Source organism: Cervus elaphus, chromosome 12, assembly GCF_910594005.1.
Source record: "Cervus elaphus chromosome 12, mCerEla1.1, whole genome shotgun sequence".
NCBI lineage: Eukaryota > Metazoa > Chordata > Mammalia > Artiodactyla > Cervidae > Cervus > Cervus elaphus.
In genome coordinates this window covers 46,706,458-46,727,631 of record NC_057826.1, presented here as the reverse complement: position 1 = coordinate 46,727,631, position 21,174 = coordinate 46,706,458, and the positions used below count along the sequence as shown (strand labels likewise).

At 38.7% G+C, this 21,174-nt stretch overlaps 1 protein-coding gene across 3 annotated transcripts in view; it reads left to right on the top strand.

Moving 5' to 3' along the window:
* Nucleotides 1–21,174, top strand: part of NEDD4 (NEDD4 E3 ubiquitin protein ligase) — a 132,553-nt gene that overhangs the window by 88,632 nt on the left and 22,747 nt on the right. For all 3 annotated transcript variants that reach the window (XM_043919325.1, XM_043919324.1, XM_043919326.1), the window contains 10 exons: nucleotides 1,729–1,895; nucleotides 4,372–4,489; nucleotides 4,576–4,743; nucleotides 9,321–9,386; nucleotides 12,472–12,591; nucleotides 14,076–14,279; nucleotides 15,730–15,810; nucleotides 16,037–16,091; nucleotides 16,192–16,250; nucleotides 17,282–17,347. In XM_043919325.1, the coding sequence (XP_043775260.1) occupies nucleotides 1,729–1,895; nucleotides 4,372–4,489; nucleotides 4,576–4,743; nucleotides 9,321–9,386; nucleotides 12,472–12,591; nucleotides 14,076–14,279; nucleotides 15,730–15,810; nucleotides 16,037–16,091; nucleotides 16,192–16,250; nucleotides 17,282–17,347 (1,104 nt within the window). The remainder of the gene's footprint in view (nucleotides 1–1,728; nucleotides 1,896–4,371; nucleotides 4,490–4,575; nucleotides 4,744–9,320; nucleotides 9,387–12,471; nucleotides 12,592–14,075; nucleotides 14,280–15,729; nucleotides 15,811–16,036; nucleotides 16,092–16,191; nucleotides 16,251–17,281; nucleotides 17,348–21,174) is intronic.

Genomic DNA, 21,174 nt, shown 5'->3' with positions numbered 1-21,174 from the left:
AGAGAGAAGAATTCTCTTCTGTCTTCTAAACCATCAACTGGCTGGCACAGCAGTCCTCCAATGCTAGATCCCCAATGTCTAGGGGGAAAAAAAAAGACTCTATATATATTAAGGAAATTAGTTTTTACCTGTTATTATGGCACCAAATATGTTCCCCAGTTTGTCTCTCTCTCTCTCTTTTTTTTTTTTTTCACCTTTATTTAGTAGTTTTTGCCATGTACAAATTTGGGGGATTATAATCAAATCACTCAGCCTCTTAGGCCATCTGGGTTTGATGTCATACTTAATGGATTTTTTACTCTTAGAATATACTTTTTTAATATCCCTAGATTTGTTCTAATACATTTTGGTTTTACTTTGTAACATTTTAAATATTGCTCAATCTGTAACATTCTGGTTACAAGGTATGAAGTAGCAGTCCAAATAATTTTTCCTTTTTTTTCCTAAGTAATTTGCTTATCTTCCCACAGATTTGAAATGCCTGTATCATAAACTGAATTCTATAAATTGGATTCTCTTTCTTAGCTTTCCAATTATATTAATTAATTGTGGTTTATGGTATGTTTTATCTGATAAAGTTTATCTTCACTCTTTTTTGGAATTGTGCTGATTATTTTTGCTTGTTTTTGTGTCTATTTGAATTTGAAAATTGCTTTGTCATGTTATTTTAAAAAATCCATGATGTAGTCTTATTTAAATCTTGACAACTTTATAAATTAACTTGGGGAGAATTGATGTCTTTGTGAGGTTAAATCTCCCTGGCCAAGATCACATTGTCTTTTCGTTCACTCAGGTCTTCTCTTGTGTACCTTTTAGGAGAGTTTTCAAGTTTTCATTCATAGTTTATTTATGCTTCCTAACCATATCGGTGTTTAGCAGAACCGTTTCCTGACTGCCTTCTCTGTTTTGAGGTTTCTTGTATAAAATCATGTCATTAACCCTTGCTACTTTTTTCAAATAATTCCTTACTCTAACTACCCTAGCTAAGGTTTTTTTGTATGTTTGCCGCTCTCTAGGCTCAGAGGAAATTTCCAGTGCCTTCCTAGCATATAAACAAAACAAAACTTTCTTTCTTTGGCTGTTTTATGACTTGACCAAAATGCCATTCCATGGTCCAGAGGAGAAAGAGAAAAGTCAGACCAGAGAATCATAATGTCTTTTCAATCACCATTTCTAAATCATTTGCCCTTCCCTACCATGCCTCTACATTTTTGACCTTCATACAGCACTTTTTTTCAGGTTTCAGAGAGTTATTTACTTCCACAATTAACAAGGTGCTTGCTCTCTGAGAGAGACAATGCCCAATAAGACACGATCCCTGCTTATAATTTAGAGAATAGTGTAAGGTTGAACTATGCTTCTCCATTTTTTAGTGTCTTCCAATGCTGTTTATTTTAAAGTTTTCCAAGTCCTTTTTCTCCTATTAGACATGTTTTAATTTTTTCAAAAAAATTTAAAAAAAATTAAATTCAAGCAAAATCTAAGTGTTATCATTTTTGGGAAAAAAAAAAAAAAACAACCTTCATTATCATCAGATATTCCTTTTAGGTGTTAAAAGTTGACAGTGTGCTCATTCTGTCTGCATAGTTTATGAAACTGGGTTTGCTTAAATCTCTTAAAATTTCCTCTAGCATAATTTATGGGCTTTCCAGGTGGTGCTAGTGGCATTAATTTATAAGGTTAAAAAAAGTTAAGCGTAAACTTAATTGTCACCATTCTGTTTTTCAGCCTGGCTGGGTAGTTTTGGACCAACCAGATGCTGCTTGCCATTTGCAGCAGCAACAGGAACCTTCTCCTCTACCTCCAGGATGGGAAGAGAGACAAGATATCCTTGGAAGGACCTACTATGTAAACCATGAATCTAGAAGAACACAGTGGAAAAGACCAACCCCTCAGTACGTGCTAGTGACTTTTGTGTTTGTAATCTGAATACATTTTGACCACTGATTTTCATTTTGAAGTCATGGCTCAAATGAATTCATAATAGTATGGGAATCCAAAGACTGCAAGAATACTAGGATTTTTTTTATGGCGCAGGGCGTAAAAAGTGCTATCATAGGTGTTTCTTTCTTAAAATGATTCAATAGTATTAAAAAGTATTTGAATTACAAATATCACCCTTCTGATTGCTTCTTTAATTTTAATGAATTGTCAGTTATTTCTGTTTTAAATTATTAGATAGCCACAAAAGGAACATTTTTCTTTCTAGACTGATTTAGAAAATCTTGGAGATTTTTTAGTTTGTTACTAAAATATAATTAGAAGTTGATTTCTACAGCACAGTGTTTTTAAAACAAATTATTTATAAAATATAAAGGACTCAATAATAAGTTCTATTGTTAAACACCCATTTACCAGTCTGGTGAATGTGTACATAATTTCTGATGTATCCAAATCAAGGACAGAATGGCCTTTCAGGCATTCTGATTTATGTTTCCTCAGTGATATTTTTCTTTTATTATCATCAGACTGATATTTATAAAGGGGGCTTTCCAGGTGGCACTAGTGGTAAAGAATCTACCTGCCAGTGAAGGAGATGCAAGAGATGTGGGTTCAGTCCCTGGGTCGGGAAGATCCCCTGGACTAGGAAATGGCAACCTGCTCCATTATTTTTGCCATGGAAAATACCATGGACAGAGGAACCTGGTGGGCTATGGTCCATGGGGTCACAAGGAGTCAGACACATGAGCGACTGAACACACACACGTGGTTCAAGCACTTTTTTTCCCTTAATTTTGGCTGCATTGGGTCTTCATTGCTGCACACACAGGCTTCTCTTTTTCCAGTGTGAGGGCTGTAGAGCACGTGGGCTCAGTAGTTGTGGCGCTCAGGCTTCTCTAGTTGCAGCATGTGTCCTCTCTATTTGTGACACACCAGCTTAGTTGCCCTGGAGAAGGCAATGGCAACCCACTCCAGTACTCTTGCCTGGAAGATCCCATGGACGGAGGAGCCTGGTGGGCTGCAGTCCATGGGGTCGCTAAGAGTCAGACATGACTGAGTGACTTCATTTTCACGCATTGGAGAAGGAAATGGCAACCCACTCCAGTGTTCTTGCCTGGAAAATCCCAGGGATGGCGGAGCCTGGTGGGCTGCTGTCTATGGGGTCGCACAGAGTCGGACACGGCTGAAGCGACTTAGCAGCAGCAGCTTAGTTGCCCACGGCTTGTGGAATCTTAGTTCCCCGGCCAAGGATTGAACCTGTGTCCCCTGCAATTGGAAGGCAAATTCTTAACCACTGGACCACCAGGGAAATCCCCAAGCACTTTTGTAGACGTTTTCTGTTCTCAAATGCTTCCAAAGCATTTTTGCTTGTGTCACAGAGGTATTGATCTCTGTAGAATGGCATACAGATTACAAGACTGAATGCATGATAAAATTCTGAAACATCTTGTTGTATACCTCTGTATTGTGGCAAGCCTGACTTGAGCAGAGTCACATTTCTTTCACTGTGGTTGATGTTGCTTTCAGCCAGCAAAAATCATTTATTTAGGGGGAAAAAATGTATGAGGCATTCCCTTAGGACCACTATGTTTTCTCCAGCAACTGTACAGCAAGAATTGGTCTTCTGAATATCCTGGGCTTATGTGGCATTAGATAAATTAACAGTAATCTTGTTATTAAATACTTATACAAAATTCTTGATCTTACGGTCTGGCTATATTAAACATGACTAGCTAGAGTAGTATAACTAATGAATGACTGCGGAAAGGATATGCAGTCTGATTTACCATGCCTTTCCTAAATTCAGACACTCCTTTACTACTGTGCTTTTTCAGAACAGACCCATTACTGTATATGATAAAAAACATACCATTTAATCTATAATCTATTATGTTTTTAATTATAGTGTCCTTATACTGTCTTTCCTTCTGCCTTCTACATTCATGCATGGGAAACTAGAGGGCGGACCCTTGGCTTGAGACCAGTTCTGGAAAATGTTACTTTCTAATTCATGAAGATATAAATGCAACTCTTAAAAAGCTTCTGTTTTATGAACTTTCTAGAGCTACTTCAGATTTTACTCTTTTAATAACATGGTGAAATAATAATATAATAAAATTACTTATGCAACACTCAGGTGTTCATTCATTCAACAAATATTTTTGAGTGCCCATACACAGGAGACATTTTCCTAGGTACAGTGATGAAATATTATGCACGTTACCCATTTTGACAAAAACTTTTAACTCCATAAGGTACTCTGAGGGTACTGTTGTGCCTACAACTTAAGCTGAGCATGTTGAACTAGCCTTTGGGTCCAAACAATGAATTCTGATCTAATATGGATACTTTCTAAATGAACACAGAATTTTTAGCTATCATTTTAACTCTCTTCAGGCGTGAGTGATGGCTTTTACATTTCTAATGCAGGGACAACCTAACTGATGCTGAGAATGGTAACATTCAACTGCAAGCCCAGCGTGCGTTTACTACCAGGAGACAGATATCTGAGGAAACAGAAAGTGTTGACAACCGAGAATCTTCTGAGGTAGAAATAATTTTCTCATTCTTGTTGATAGATATATGTTATGGCAATTGATTCAAGTATGTAGCTTAAGCTTCTGTTCATTTTAGAACTGGGAAATTATAAGAGAAGATGAAGCCACCATGTACAGCCATCAAGCCTTCCCTTCATCTCCACCATCAAATAACTTGGATGTCCAGACTCATCTTGCAGAAGAATTGAATGCCAGACTCACTGTTGGTGGAAATTCAGCCAGTGGCCAGCCAGTATCCAACTCAGTAAGATGCTTCTTAGATTTTGGTGGAGCTTCAGGATTTTATATTTTTATATATAAATATTATATATGTATTTTATATATAAATATATGTGGACTTCCCTGGTGGCTCAGTGGTCAAGAATCTGCCTGCCAATGCAGGAAATGTGGGTTTGATCCCTGGGTCAGGAAGATACCCTGGAGAAGGAAATGGCAACCTGGGAATATTCTTGCCTGGGAAATCCCATGGACAGAGGCGCCTGGTGGGCTACAGTTCATGGGGTTGTAAGAATCAGACATGACATAGCAACTGAGTACACACACACACACACACACACACGTTATTCCATTCAGTATTTAACCTTTGCATAAAATGTTGTCTTTTTTTTCCATTTTTGTTGAGATATAATTGACATAATACATTGTGTTAGTTTAAGGTGTAGAACATAATGATTTGATCTATGTATTGCAAAATTGTAAGTTTAGTTAATATACAACACCTTGTGGTTTTTTTTCTTGTGATGACAAAATATTGTCTTAAACTGCACATAATAATGTGTTAGGGACTTTTGTATTTTACAGTATGGCCATTTTCAAATATCCCCACTAACAGTATGGAGCAGAGCTGTGGAAAATCCAAATGGTCATTGGAGTCTAATTATCCATTACATAAATCAATGCCCTCAGCCACAGACTATTAGGAACACACTTGTAATTGAACAAGTTGAGTTTATTACTCATTTCAGCAAGGGAATACAAACCATGAACATCTCGGTAATAGTATGTTATGAAAGACTTAAAGGATTTCAACTTGTGTTAGGCAATTTTCAGGAGGGTTTAATGAAGCAGGACCTCACATTAGATGCTATCAGGAAGCAGGGATAATTCTGTGATGTGGTGTCTTAAATCTTATCTGTAGCAAGGCTAAAGCTATGATTAGCAAAAAGCAGCAGTCACTTGTATCTGCCAGGATAGGGAGATATTTGGTATCTTGTGGTTTGGACAGTGTTCATGTTTTGCTATGTTTAGGCATGATTACAAAGTAGTCTTGATTTTGTCTTGAACTGTGCTGATGAGTGCCAGGCCAAGTCCTGGGTGCTTGGGGTTACTCTTCTCCTTTTCAGGGATACCACACATGTCACCAACACACATGTGAAAAAGAGCTGATATACTTTGACTAAACAAGGAGATAGATGACCTTCTCACTTCAGCAGCCACTATAAACTTGCTATCTCTGGGGTCCAGAAGCCAGTATTCCAACATACACTGCCCTGATCGGATCCTTGTGGCTAACTCTCTCATTTGTATCAAAGGAGACATTTCAATGGAAGACAAAGAAGTGTTCAAGGATATTGTGGTCATTTCCTTTTGGAATTCTGCACTTTCCATTCCATTAGTAAATATGGAGGGCTGACTATGGTTTTATGCTGGTTAAAATATCTTTAGAATACAGTTCACCCATCTGTTTAAGTATTGCCCATGGCTGCTTTCACAGTAAATTAACAGAGACGATATAGTCAACAAAAACTACTTACTATCTGGACCTTAACAGAAAAATTTGCTGACTTCTGTTTTAGCACCTTTCTCATGATGCTTCAATGTAGACAGTTCTATGTAAATGCCTGTGTGAATATCCAAGAGCAGATAGGCCTGCCTGCTCCCTTCCCCTCCTTTCTTCCATCCATCTATCTTCCATTCATGTCATTTCATTTTTTTGTTTGAAGAGTGGGAAAGATCAGTCAAAGACTTAAAGGATAAACTATATTGATTTTTCTGGTGACATCCTATTCTCTTTCCTCCTGTTATTTTTATTTTTTTAATTACTAAAGTAATAGGTGGCATCTATACAACGGTATACTATGTAGTCACTGAAAAGAATGAAGTATCTTTGAATACATATGTTGTATGGAACAAAGAAATATTGCTCAGTGGAAAACTGAGGTACTGAGCAGTGTGTTTGATGTGTTACCATTTATGAAATTATTTACATGACAGAATAAATATGTGTATTATATTTCTTGAAAACTAAACTAGGTAACCTTGCTCAGCTCTAAAGAGAAAAACATGGTGAGCAGAGCATATATCTTTCGTACCTTTTGAATTTATTAATTCAAAAAAGTTAATTTATTATTTTTAAAGTATTGTATGGTCACGGTTAAAAATTGAAACAGTACTGAGGTGTATAAAATAAAAATTAAGTTTTCCATCTTACCTCTGACATATGCTCCATCAATTGCCATTAATGGTTTGGCATATATTGTTTTTTTTTATTTACTTTATTGAAATATAATTGATTCACAATGTTGTATTAATTTCTGGTGTACAGCACAGTGATTCAGTTATATATATATACATATACACACATTCTTTTTCATATTCTTTTCCATTGTAGTTTATCACAGGATGTTGAATATAGTTTCCTGTACTATACAGTAGGGCCTTCTTGTTTATCCATTCTACATTTAATAGTTTGCGTCTGCTAATCCCAAACTCCCGGTCCATCCCTCCCCCATTCTCCTCACCCTTGGCAACCACAAGTCTGTTCTCTATGTTTATGACTCTTTCTGTTTTGTCGATAAGTTCATTTGTGTTGTATTTTAATTCCATGTGTAAGTGATATCATATGGTATTTGTCTCTTTTACTTAGTTTGATAATCTCTAGGTCTGTCCATGTTGCTGCAAATGGCATTATTTCATTCTTTTTTATGGTTGAATAATATTTCATTGTGTGTGTGTACATGCACATACACACACATGCACCATATCTTTTTTTGTTTTTATTTCCAATTGAAGGATAATCGCTTTCCAGTATTGTGTTGATTTCTGCCATACATCAGCATGAATCAGTCATAGGCATACCTATGTCCCCTCCCTCTTGAACTTCCCTCCCACCTCCCATCCTGTTCTCTCCCCAGTGGTCACAGAACACCAGTTTGAGCTCCCTGAATCTTACAGCAGAATCCCACTGGCTGTTATATATGTGATAGTGTGTGTTTCCATGCTACTCTCTCCATTCGTCCCACCCTCTCCTTCCCCCTGCTCCTCATGTCCACAAGTCTGTTCTCTGTGTGTGCATCTCTGTTGCTGCCTTGCAAATAGGTTCATCAGTACCATCTTTCTAGATTCCATATATACATGTTAATAGTCAATATTTGTTTTTCTCTTTCTGACTTACTTCACTCTGTATAGTAGGCTCTAGGTTCATCCACCTCATTAGAACTGACTCAAATGCATTCCTTTTATGGCTGAATAATACTTCATTATATATATGTACCACAGCTTCTTTATCCATTCATCTGTCAGACATCTAGGTTGCTTCCATGTCCTACCATTGTCAGTGGTGCTGCAGTGAAGAGTGGGGTACATGTATCTTTTTCAGTTATTGGTTTTCTCAGGGTATAAGTGGTTTGGTATATATAGTCTTAAACATTTTCTATGTGTGCATAAAGATGCGTGTACACATATTTGTATATCAGTTTTTTTAGCCTGAGATCATCTTGCACACACTTTTTGATAACTTATTTTTTATGTACTGTATCATAGACATTGGACCATTTCAGTAAATATAGAAGTGCTCTTTTTATAACCACCACCAACAAAATAATCAAATGGCATTCCCTTGTGCAAGTAACCCTTAAGCTGTTTCTCCAGTTTCCTTCGATGGACTTCAGATCGTTTACAGTTCTTTGTTATTGGAAACAATCCTACCGTGGCTCCTCTGAATTAAGCCCTACGTATATTATAAATGTTAATGTCATTAAGTAACCAAACTAAAATATTTCAGAAAGTGACAGCAGCATGCATATAAAAGCACAGGAAGGAAAAAATACTGGATTTCTAGGAAACAAGTAATCTTGAATGTCCAGAGGGTGGCTTGTGAGGTAAGAGGGCTGGAGTCAGCCCTGGAAGCTCACCCACATTGTGTTCTGTGCTGTAGATTTTACCCTAGTGACGGAAGAAGTCATTGAAGGGCTCTGAGTGAGAGAATGGTGATGAAATCTGTGCTGCAGAACGCTCTCTGGCTGCAACTCGTGGTATGGAGGGCAGATTTAAGCAAAAAAGACTTGCAGCAGTCAAATCTGTTAGGATGTTGCCACACTTAATAGTCAAAGTGACAAGTGATGAGAACTTGAAATTTTTTTTTAAAGTGCAAGGGAAATGGATTTGAGAGCTTGCAAAGAAATAGAATGTGTAGCATCTGGTGACTGAGCTGGCCATAGGGACAGGAGGGGAGAACTCAGGGGACTGACTGATGTTTGCCTGGCGGGCAGCTGCTGGCCTCCCAGGCTGCCCACTGAAGACGAGGAATACCTGAGAGGGAACGGTGTGGACAGGGGAAAACTGAGTTCAGTTTTGAATACAATAAAGGGCTCTCTGTTAGACATTCAAGAAACGGTGTCCAGGAGACGGTCTAGGACTCAGGGGGAGAATTGTGAGCTGGAATTTGGAAGGTGTTTGGTGTTGAACGAGGCTGAGAGAATCTCCATGTGGGTGGAGTGGGTGTTCATTTTTCTTCCCCATCACACCCACCCCACTACCTTATCTGCCGTTCAGAGACAAAGCAGAGACCTAAAGTTATCTTGTCCTTTTTTTTTGTATAAGAATCATTCCAGCAGAAGAGGCAGCTTACAAGCCTATACTTTTGAGGAACAGCCTACACTTCCTGTGGTAAGTTTTAGCCCCTCCCCTCAATCCTCAATAAAAACATAAGACTCAGCAACTTTTTTTTTTTTGAACACTGAATATGAATGTTTGCTCCAGCATAGTATCTGGGCTCTGGGGGATGAGGTTGGGGGAGGGGAATGGGATAGGTAGGCCCTTTAAAGACAAAACCCAGAGAACTGTCTCTCTCATAGGGAGAAAGCCAAGTCCCCACATGCCAGTGGCTGTGGGTGGCCTTCAGGCTTGGCAGGTGAAGGGCTGTGCAGGCTGGATGTATTGCATACTGATCAGGACTGTGGCGTCCAGGGGCCTCTGCCCTGTGCCCAGCCTGTGTGTCCTGCAGCTGTTTCTGCCCCAGACATGAAGCTACATCAGCAGCCGGTCACATGGGCGGGTGTGCACATGTGTCGGCAGGCTCAGCAGCCAGGATGGAGTTTGTCAACCCCCTTCTCAGTCTTGTTGTTTTCCAGGCTGCCAAACCATCCACTGCCTCTTCAGTAGCATCTCTAGCCATGACCTTGACTAGAGCTTAGACTTCATAGCTTCAGGCCTTTTAGTCTCCCAGCCTCCATCCTCTTTCTGACTCAGCTCTCACCTGGGTTCGAACCCTGGGTTGGGAAGATCCCCTGGAGAAGGGAACAGCTACCCACTCCAGTATTCTTGCCTGGAGAATCCCATGGACAGAGGACCCTGGTGGGCTACAGTCCATGGGGTCACAAAGAGTCGGATAGTACTGAGCAGGTTTCACTTTCACTGCTTTGAGTTCGTCTCTTCCTTATATGGGCACCACTTATTTTTTTAAACTAAATGTAAATGTCCAGGCTCCCAGCTCCTTGAGCCTCCCCTATCCCTTAGCCACCTATGGACTACCCCACCACCACCACCTTTATTCCTGCCTGAGCTCTTTCTTCCAAACACGTTCCTATGAATTCTCTCCCTTTTCTGGGTATGTGCGTGTTCCACTTCCCCACTTGGAACGGCCACCTCACTTTTTTTCTACCAACAGTTTGTGATTTTGAATGGCAGCCTATATATTAATTTTGGAAAGTGGGGGTTGTTTTCACTTTTATGGGGGTTCCAGCAAAGGAATTCACAAAAGGCCTTGAATTGGCTGATCCTTCTAGAAAGGTGGCCCTGCACCAAGAGAGGAACATGAGCACTTTGCAGAGGAAAGAGGTGGGGGCACCCACCTGTGCATTTGGCCCAGTCAGTATCAACCTTCAACACGAAGGTGGATGCCACAGAAAGACTGCCCTCCCTCACCTTCCTCTGCCTTAGTGCCCCATGTCTGGCCATCTCCACTCAACTTATTGTTGTTCAGTTGCTCAGTCGTGTCCAACTCTTTGCAACCCCATGGACTTCTCTTTCCTTCACCATCTCCCGGAGTTTGCTCAGACTCATGTCTGTTGAGTTGATGATGCCATCCATAATGCCATGAGATGTCATCCTCTGTCCACTCACCTGGAGCCACTTAAACTGAGATCCCTAGGTGTCTCTCCCGCTGCATTTCGCATTGTCCTCTATACAGTGAAACTGGTGAATTTCTGATTCACTGACAGGCAGCCATCCAAGAAACAATTTTAAGTGTACCAAATGAGCTACAGAATCTAGAGATGATTTACATTTTGTGTACTGGAAAAGCTATTCCCATGCCTTTTCCTTCTTAATACATTGATTAGAGATTTGTTTGCTTTCACAAAGCTTTCTTAAGGTATAATTTACATACCATAACATCCACCCATTTTTAAGTACACAAACAAGTTTTAGTAAATTTATACAGTTGTGCAAACATGACCACAGTCAAGTTTGAGAACACTTCCATCACCACAAAAAGTGTTCTTAATCCTAATACCTACTCTTAGGTGTAGAGTAATACAGGTCACTACTCGTCTGCTTTCTGTTGCTAGTTTTGCCTTTTCTAGGAATTTCATGTAAGTGGAATCATACGGTGTGCCATCTTATGCATCTGGCTTCTTTCACTTACTACGATGTTTTTGAGATTTATCCATGTTGCTACATGTTTCAGTAGCTCATGATATTCCATCATTGTAGATGTGTCTACTATATCCCATTGATCTACTCACTAGCTGTTAGACATTTGTAATGCCGGGCAACTTTGAATTCCATTATTTTATAGACTCAGAGCTCATTGCAACTGTCAGCAATGTACATCTACCTCTGTGTATCTACAGAACAGTGTATCTAGTGAACAGACTAGTGGTCATAGTTTTTGTATTAATATGTAAGACACATTAGGGAACCAAGCCAAACGTTGTAGAATCTAATCTAACTTAAAAGACAATAGGAAAAAAAAATACAATAGGAAGGTCAGACCTGGACTGTTTTCAGTAAACCTGGAAAAATAGACCTCTTTTGTTCATTAGCAATAAGCTACAGTAATCAGCAATTCCCCAGCCCTCACAGAAACAAAGCAGGGGTAACTTTTGACTTGGCACATATGGGTGATGATTTATGTAGTTTGACTACCTGTGTTCAAATCTCAGCTCCATGATAGCAATGTTATCTGTTAGGAATTTACTTCCATTTTCTAAAACTTCAGTTTTCTCATAAGTAAAAATGGGCCAGTAATATTGATTATCTCATTAAGATTTGTGTGGAGGTTAAATGACAGGATCGGTGTGGGAGCAGTATGTGGTTGTTACTACTCTCATGTTGTTATCACACGCATCATTATTGTCTGTTCTGTGTTTTGTTTTTTTTTTAAGTGAAATGCTGTGCACTTTAAAATATGGTTTAAAACATGATTCATTTTAAAGAGGGTTATCAGTGAAAAAGGAGATATGGTCCTTTAAAAAGGATTCTTTCTGGGAGCTTTCCTGGTGGTCCAGTGGCTAAGATTCCATGCTTGCAATGCAGGGGACCTGGGTTCAATCCTTGATGAGATAACCGGATCCCACATGCTGCAGCTAAAAGATCCTGCATGCAGCAACCAAGATCCCGTGTGTTACAGCTAAGACCCAACACAGTCAAATAAATAAAATAAATATTTTTAAAAATAGTAATGATAAAATACAATAAATAAGAAGGATTCTTTCTTACTAATATTAAATTCTGTTATTCTTCACTGTAGCTTTTGCCTACTTCATCTGGATTACCACCAGGTTGGGAAGAAAAACAAGATGAAAGAGGAAGATCGTACTATGTGGATCACAATTGCAGAACTACTACCTGGATAAAGCCCACTGTACAGGTACCCTGCAGTCTGTTCATTATGGTGTTTTCTTAGGTAATTTAAACCATCATGTTTCTATGGGAGCTATTATAATACATCAGTGAGTAGTAGGTGCTGGATGCTTCTAATTATTTTCTGATATTGGTGCTATCTGTCGTTTGCTGCAGATCTCTAATACACATGAGTCATTACTGGTTATTAGGTAAAACAAGTCCATTTGGGACTAGGAGGACAAAGTAAATGATCTGGTCCACTGGGTAATTTTGTAATTGGAATGGTTAAGATCATTATTTTGCTAAAAAATAATCTTGGTGATTAGCATCTATCAAAGAACTTTGTCATAAGGACACTCTGTCCTTGGCAACAGTTTGCCTTTTGTATTAATAATATTTCTTTGTAAGCATTTAGGAAAATATCACCATTTCTCTTGAGAAATTTTTTAAAACTGAAAAGTACAGGGAATAACATAATAAGTATCCATTTTCTTAACATCCTGAATTTACCACTATTAACAGCTCACCGTATTGGTTCTAGATTTTTTTTTTAAAATAAAATCTTACAGAGAAAAGATTTTATCTTTTAACCAAGCACTTGGCCCCACTACTCAGAGGGAACTATCACTGTGAGCTTGTTGGGAATTCTTCCTGCCTATTTTATGTACTTGCTGCTAAGTCACTTCAGTCGTGTCCAACTCTATGTGACCCCATAGACGGCAGCCCACCAGGCTCCCCTGTCCCTGGGATTCTCCAGGCAAGAATACTGGAGTGGGTTGCCATTTCCTTCTCCAATGCATGAAAGTGAAAAATGAAAGTGAAGTCGCTCAGTTGTGTCCGACTCGTAGCGACCCCATGGACTGCAGCCCACCAGGCTCCTCCGTCCATGGGATTTTCTAGGCAAGAGTACTGGAGTGGGGTGCCATTGCTATTTTATGTACTTAGTAAAGAGCTAAGAAATGCAAAATATTATTTATGTCCATGTGTCAAATTTAATAAAGATATTATGTAATTCTAAATTTTTTTTTGCTCACTATTGTTTTAAAATCCTATCATGTTGGTTTATATATAGATCTAGTACATTTTTTTTAGCTGCCTTATATTTTATCACAGGAATGTATTACATTTCAGTTATCCATTTCTGTAGTGGCTATTTACCATTTATTTTGTCTACCCACCATTTGAACCCATTTTTGTGTGTGGGAAATTCCCACTCAATGTGAGCCTTTGGGGTGAGCAAAAACAACCTTTTCTAGTTGTCACTGCAGCTTTCCTTGCAACTAGGGTTAACAGACTGTTAACCGCATCTTACTGCTCAAGAATTAGCTGAAAATTTTTAAATTGTTTTAAAAACAATCTTTGACAAAGCACTTTATTGGAGAAATGAGCCTCCAGTCTTTAGGCCTGTTTAGAAGTGTGTGCGCTGTTTGCAGATTCAGTTACCTTTTTAACCACAGCTATTTGTGTGCTCTCTATAAACATTACTACATAATTGAATTAATGTGCTAGGCCACAGTGGAGACCGGTCAGCTGCTGTCAAGCCAGGGTTCTTCTGCAGGCCCTCAGCCACAGGCCCCCGCGAGTGATGCAGCACAACAGGTGACCCAACCATCTGAAATGGAGCAAGGATTCCTTCCCAAAGGCTGGGAGGTCCGGCACGCACCAAACGGGAGGCCTTTCTTCATTGACCACAACACCAAAACCACCACCTGGGTAACTTCAGTGGTTTCCAGTTTAAATTTGTAATAACAGTAACAATCACTTACATGTAGTTGTTGATAATCTTTATAAGTATACATTAATATGGGCTTCCCTGGTGGTTTGGATGGTTAAGAATCTGCTTGCAATGCAGTAGAGACCCAGGTTTGATCTCTGGGTCCAGAAGATCTCTTGGAGAAGGGAATGGCTACCCAATCCATTCCTAGTCCTTATTTAAACATATGTTGAATTCTTAATAGTATTATTTCTATTTAGTATATTTATACCTATTTTTAATATTGGGGGGGGATTGTTAAAGAGATACATTTATTTCCTGTTTGCAGTGGGCTTTTGTTTTGTTTTTGGTCATGCCACATGGCTTGTGGGATCTTAGTTCCCCAAACAGAGATTAAACCCATTCCACTCTTCAGTGGAAATGTGGAGTCCTAACTACCAGAGAAGTCTTGTGTTTCTTGTATTTGCAGTTTTTAGCTCCCTAGCCATAAATGCCCAGGAAAATATTTAGTCATAATCATTTCCCTTTATGTGAGGCCTCTAGTTCCAAAGTGCTTTTGAATCCATACCTCATAATATCCAGAAAGCCTTATGAGCTAAGTAGACTAAGTATTTTTATTTTAAGATAAGGTTTAAAGTTGTTGAGTAGTTGGTTCACCGCTAATAGAAAAACTACTGAAAATTATCAGTAAATGCAGAGATTTTTATTAATAAATTGTTTAAAAGTTACCAATATGCCTAAATTGAAATTATTTAATACATTATTTAATAAAACAATATTGAAATGATAATATATAAATAAATCCAAATAAATTAAATTCTGTTCTTTCTTTCAATAATTTGAGTTGCCTTTAATAACCTTTTTGAGCTTACCTTCTTATCTCTTAAAATTAATAAATTATCTAATAAATTATCACCTTAGCACCTGTATAGGTACCAAAAAGCACATTCAAGGCCTCAGAAATAACACAGAAAAAAGCTCCAGCTTTATGTCCACTGTTACACCAGTTTTTATTCAGAGAAGAGCCCTGTGTAGTTACATAATCCTTAAAGCATGGGCAAAATACTCTAAATGGTTTTTGTGAAAGAGCAAGTAAGTTAATACGGATCCTCCTCAAGATCTAATTGAATTTTTTTTAATTTTTAAATTAAATTTTTTTTTTTTTTGCCCATGCCACACGGTATGTAGAATTATAGTTTCCCAGTCAGGAATCAAACCCATGCCCCCTGCAGTGGAAGCATGGAGTCTTAACCACTGGATTGCCAGGGTCCCTTAGAACTGAATATTATAGCCTATGAATGAGAGATTTTAGATGAGAACCTATTATTTCATTGAGTAAGCAAATGAAAGTGAATCCATTGATATTAGAAAACATAGTAACAGATTCACTTTCATGATTTTAAAGTTTGTGTGTGTATATTGTTTTCTTTATTTACTCTACCAAAAAAGGAAGATCCAAGACTGAAAATTCCAGCTCATCTGAGAGGAAAGACATCACTTGATTCTTCCAGTGATCTGGGGCCTTTACCTGTAAGTTTATAGAACTATTACCCATCTAACTTGACTGTCTCAAACATTTGTATTTCGAAATACAGTAGTTCTTTCACAACTATAATTAATATTATTGTTCAAGTGTTGATGTCCTCTACTAAGAATGGAATATACAAATTAAATCAACCATATAACCAATACCATTTTTCTGCCCATACACTGAAAACCTGTTCCTAATATAATTGAAATATGTTCTTCATTATAGCCAGGATGGGAAGAAAGAACTCACACTGATGGAAGAATCTTTTACATAAATCACAGTATGTGCAATGTGATTTTTTTTTCCATTACATTATCTTTTGTAATATCAAATTTTGTGCATGAGAATAAAGAACCTCTTTTTTTTCTCCCTTTCTTCAGATAGTAAAAAAACACAATGGGAAGACCCTCGTTTGCAGCATGTAGCAATAACTGGACCAGTAAGTCTCTTTGTATCATCATCCTCTGATGGGGTTGTCCTCTTACTTGTCTCTTCAAGGACAGATGATGAAGGGTATAGCACTAAATAAAGGTGTTGAGAGGAAAGCACATTTGCAAATCTCTCCTCTCCCCACCACCCATACGCCTGGTCTCAGTTATTTGAAAAGGGCATTTAAAGTAGTTACCTCTACTCTACACAACAACCTTGGGATGCCAGTGAGCCAGAAAGTTAACTCAGTAAAGCTAACTCAGCAAGGCCGCTGTGCTCAGACTGGTACTTGAAATAATCTGAAAAAAGAATGCTGAATCCTCAGTAAGTCAGAGAGGAACCCAGAGTGTATCTGATGAGAAAGCCAACAGTGCCTTGTCAAATCAGGGTCATGTCTTGAACTTTTTGGTTGAAATCATTGTAAATACTGGTATATAAGACATTCATATTTAAAGTACAAGTATTACCATGTATGATGTTTATACTACTCTTGAGTCAGATTAATGATAGGAAAATAATTCTCCTCTTTTATATAGCTTCTTTTTCAGATTATAATTATTTTCTTATTCACAAAAATAAGTAAAATTGAAGATACAGTTCTTTCAGATTACTCTTGTGACTCCATGTTTAGTCTTTTAATGGATAAAAAAGGCAACTCCTCAGAGTTCAAGGAAAAAGTACATTTTTCAAATTGTTCCTTTAATGGAGAAATCACTTTGAAAGTCTCTTTAGAAATGGAAATTTTCATTTCTAATATTTCTTTACTTGGAAGACATTTCCTGTTTCTGGCCTATTGCATTTCAAGAATACTGCATGATGAAAATTGCAGCCATAAGAATTGCTGGATACAATTTTATCTTAAACAGAGAAAATTTTTTAAGTTTTATATTTCTTTTTCTTTGAATTAAACTTTTCTTTCCAAATATTCTCTTTTAATGCCTTTAACTTATGTTCATAAAATACCCAGAGGGGAGTTTTTTAAATTGTTCCAGAATAAAACAACTTAAAGCTTCTTTATTTTTCCAAAATTTTTAACTCTAGGCAGTGCCCTACTCCAGGGATTACAAAAGAAAGTATGAGTTCTTCCGAAGAAAGTTGAAGAAGCAGGTTAGTGATACTTATAATGAGTTCTTAGGAATGTTTGTCATATGGACTGAAAGCGTGAGAAGTACATTTGAAAAAGTAATAGACAGTTTATTATATATGAACAATTTTGAATAGCTTCTTTTAGGGAAAGGGTGCTTATTTTTTTAGTAGCTATAATATATGATTAGAGTCTAGTTATTTTATGTCTGTATGTTTCAATATGCCTTGCAATAGAGAAATGGTTTTAAAAATTTGCTTTTGAAGAAATCTAACTAGAGTTCCTCCTGGGTTTGTGGGGTTTGGGTTTTGTAGAAACTGAGCAAGAGTAAGTCAGGAGATTATCCTGTGGCCTAGACTTTGCTTGTGTAGGAGGACTCTGGATTCTGCTTCTGCTTGGACTGCTGTTTTCCAGTGTTAGTCACTCATTCTTTACAGCTTCAGGTATAATATATCTCTGCATAATTTGAATGTACGGCTGTGATTGGAGCAGTCCCCTTGTTGTTTATCTCCTTTTGCTTATCAGATATATTCAGAACACTTTTTCCATCACCACAAATTCAATGTGTTTGGCACTAAATCTGCCCATCTATTTCATTGCTATGGGTTATGACTGTTTTTTTAAGTAATTAACTTTTTTAAATTGAAAGAGTCTTTAAGTTCCATAATGCTTTACAGTTTTCAAAGGTTTCATACACATGGTTTTATATAATTCCATAATAACCCCTTTCCCCCCACCTGTGTATTGCCCCTCCCACATCCATAATCACTAGTTGGTTCTCTCTCTCTCTCTGTGTATATATATATATAATTTATTTATTTATTTTTGGCTGTGCTGGGTCTTCGCTGTTGTGTGGGCTCTTCTCTAGCTGTGGCGAGCAGGGGCTTCTTTCTCCTCATGGCAGTGCGCGGGCTTCTCATCATGGTGGCTTCTCTTGCGGTGCCCTCGGGCTCCAGGGCACAGCGGCCTCAGTAGTTGCGGTTCCTGGGCTCTAGAGCACAGGGTCAGTAGTCGCGGCGCACGGGGTCAGTTGCCCGTGGCATGTGGGACTCCCAGGACCAGGGATCAAACCCATGTCTCCTCCGTTGGCAGGTGGAATCTTTATCACCGAGCCCCCACGGAAGCCCTGCTGTCTGTATCTGTGAGGGATGACCGTTTTTTAACGCCTTTCTGATTTGCTCCTGCGTCTCCCCTTGCCCTGCAGTTTAGGAATATGGCCACTAGGTGGCTACATTGGGTTACACTTCCTTGCCTTCCAAGCTGGAAGCCTGGTTTTCCAAAGATTCAAGATGGCTTCTGCTGCCACAAATTTTTCTCATCCAAAACAGGACAAAAATGAAATACAGTACTTATTTAGTGCAAATATGCCTTAATAAAATCTTAAAATATCTTCAGTGTTTTAAACTCATCTTTAATAATAACCTTGTTTTAAAATTGCTCTGGAAATTTGTTTTCTACTTCTTAAAATTCTTTGGGATTCTAAGTCTGTTTTGAATTACTTATATGGTAAATATTTTCACTCTTAATGACAAGACACTGGTGGAATAGAAGTATTAGCTTCTCCATTTGCCAATATGAACACTTATAAACATGTTACAGTGTCTAATGGTTGATATTCTCTAAGCAGCAGGTCACAGAACACAAAACCATAATGAAAGTGGTAATTTTTATTGAGTTCTGACCACATATTGGCATTTTTATTAAGTTACATGTATGATCCCTGTGTAATCTCTGCAATAACTCTATAATGAAAGGACTATTATTATCACATCTTAAAGTTGAGGAAGCTGAGGCTCAGAGAAACTAGGCAGTGTGATCAAGTTGCATGGTTATTAGCAGCAAAGCCAGGTACAAACCAAGTGGTGCTATGCCAGAGTCCATGCTTCTGACTCACATGACATACCAGATTGGGGATTAAGGGAAGAAGTTACCCAGAATGCAAGAAAGGTATATAAGAAGATGAAATTATGAAAGAAAAGATTAAGAGACATGAAGCTGTTCCAGAAGAAGAGCCTGAGGAAGAGGCTGAGAATCTGAATCCTCAGTTTAACAAAATGTCCCAAGCAGGATTTAAGAAATAAGATTCCTGTCTGGACACATTGCATCACAGCAGAAGAGCAGAACATCAAGGCGGAGATAAAAATGTGTGAAGCAGTGCTCCAAAGCCTTGAGCTGCCTTTATCCTTTCCCTCCACCTCATCCTTAACATGTCATTAGTTTGGATTAAGGGTGGCTAATCATTATTGAGATCACTGTGTGCCAGGCACTGTGTCAGCACATGCAATGCGTTGTCCCAGTTATTCCTAAAACAACTCCCTAAGGGTAGATACTTTTATCGTCCCTATTTTTTAGATGAGGTAATGAAGCGTTAGGAAAGCTGAAGCCAGGACTTCAACACAGAGTCACCTGACTCCAGAACCCATGCATGATCCACCACTCAGCTCAGATGTGGAAATTGCTCCTATGGCCTCCCTTCTGTAGCTGTCGCTCACTCAGAGGGCCCATTCATTTTCTGTCACTCAGGCTGTTTCAGGGGTCTTTCACTGACCCGTGTGTCTTTTGTCTCCCCTCGTGTGTGCTTAGCTGCTTAGTCATTTCCGACTCTTTGCGACCCCATGGACTGTAGCCTTCCAGGCTCCTCTGTCCATGGGATTTTCCAGTCAAGAATACTGGAGTTGGTTGCTATTTCCTCCTCCAGGGGATCTTCCTGACTCAGGGATCGAACCCCAGTGTCCTATGTCTCCTGCATTGCAGGCAGAGTCTTTACCCGCTGAGCCATTGGGAAAGCTCCATTGAAATACCTTTTAGATCTGATGGCGTCATCCCCTGAGAACATAGCAAGAAGCCTGATCCTGCGACTCCCTGCTCAGCAGTGCTTCTTAGGCAGCCTTCACACTGTCTACACTGCGGCCTCAGACTGCTTCTGCAACTCCTTCTACTGGAATCCCTTCTCTTCTTCCCCTCCCCCTTCTGTACCATCCAGCTCTCAGATGGCTGGGACTCTTCTCCCTGCTTGCTGTTCCTCAGTCCTTCTCTCCCTTTCCACCCCAGCCAGGATGTTCTCTCGAAGCCTCCTTGGTTGTCTCACTTGTAATTAATAGCTCAGTTTTATTTTTGCCTACAACACTTTGCTTCTGTTTCTATTGTTAGCAATTTTTCTGCTCTTTTAAATCTCGGAATTAGTAACATTTACATTTGTTTCTCACACACACACCAGATTATAAACTCTCTGAAGAAGTGACCACACCTTATGCCATGTTTTCATTCGCTTTTCCTCCCATCTCTGGCCCCTTTGCAGTACCTACCTAGCATGGACCTGGCCCAGAGTGGGCCTTGAGTAAGTGCTTGTTGAGTCACTTAGCTGCACTAGTAGTTTGCCCACTGTCTAAAATTATAAAATTGCTTTTCTCCAGTTTTACCAGTTTTTTAAATTGCATAAGCAGCAGAGGAAACTGTTTGTGGTTTACTTCCTCTGCTGCTGACACAGAGAAGAAGTATACCATACTTCAGTTGCAGCCCTCAGCCTCAGCAGTTGTGGCACATGGGCTTAGTTGCTCCACAAAACTTACATTATACTTATATTGCTTATCTAAACTGCTTATATCATTATGTTCCTAAGGGCTTTGCATGTTTCCTAAGTATTTTGTGAGTGAAATTGATTTAGAGCTAGCCCTCTTTCCTTTTCTTGATTCTACAGAATGTTGGTGGCATGTTTTCTTTTCATGGTTTCCACTGGAACATTGCACACAGAGTACTCAAAAATAAAATATTCAGATATATTTCTATATAATTTACAGTAAGGTCTGCCTAAAAGCATAGTTATCTACATTTGTCATATAAGCAAATTGTG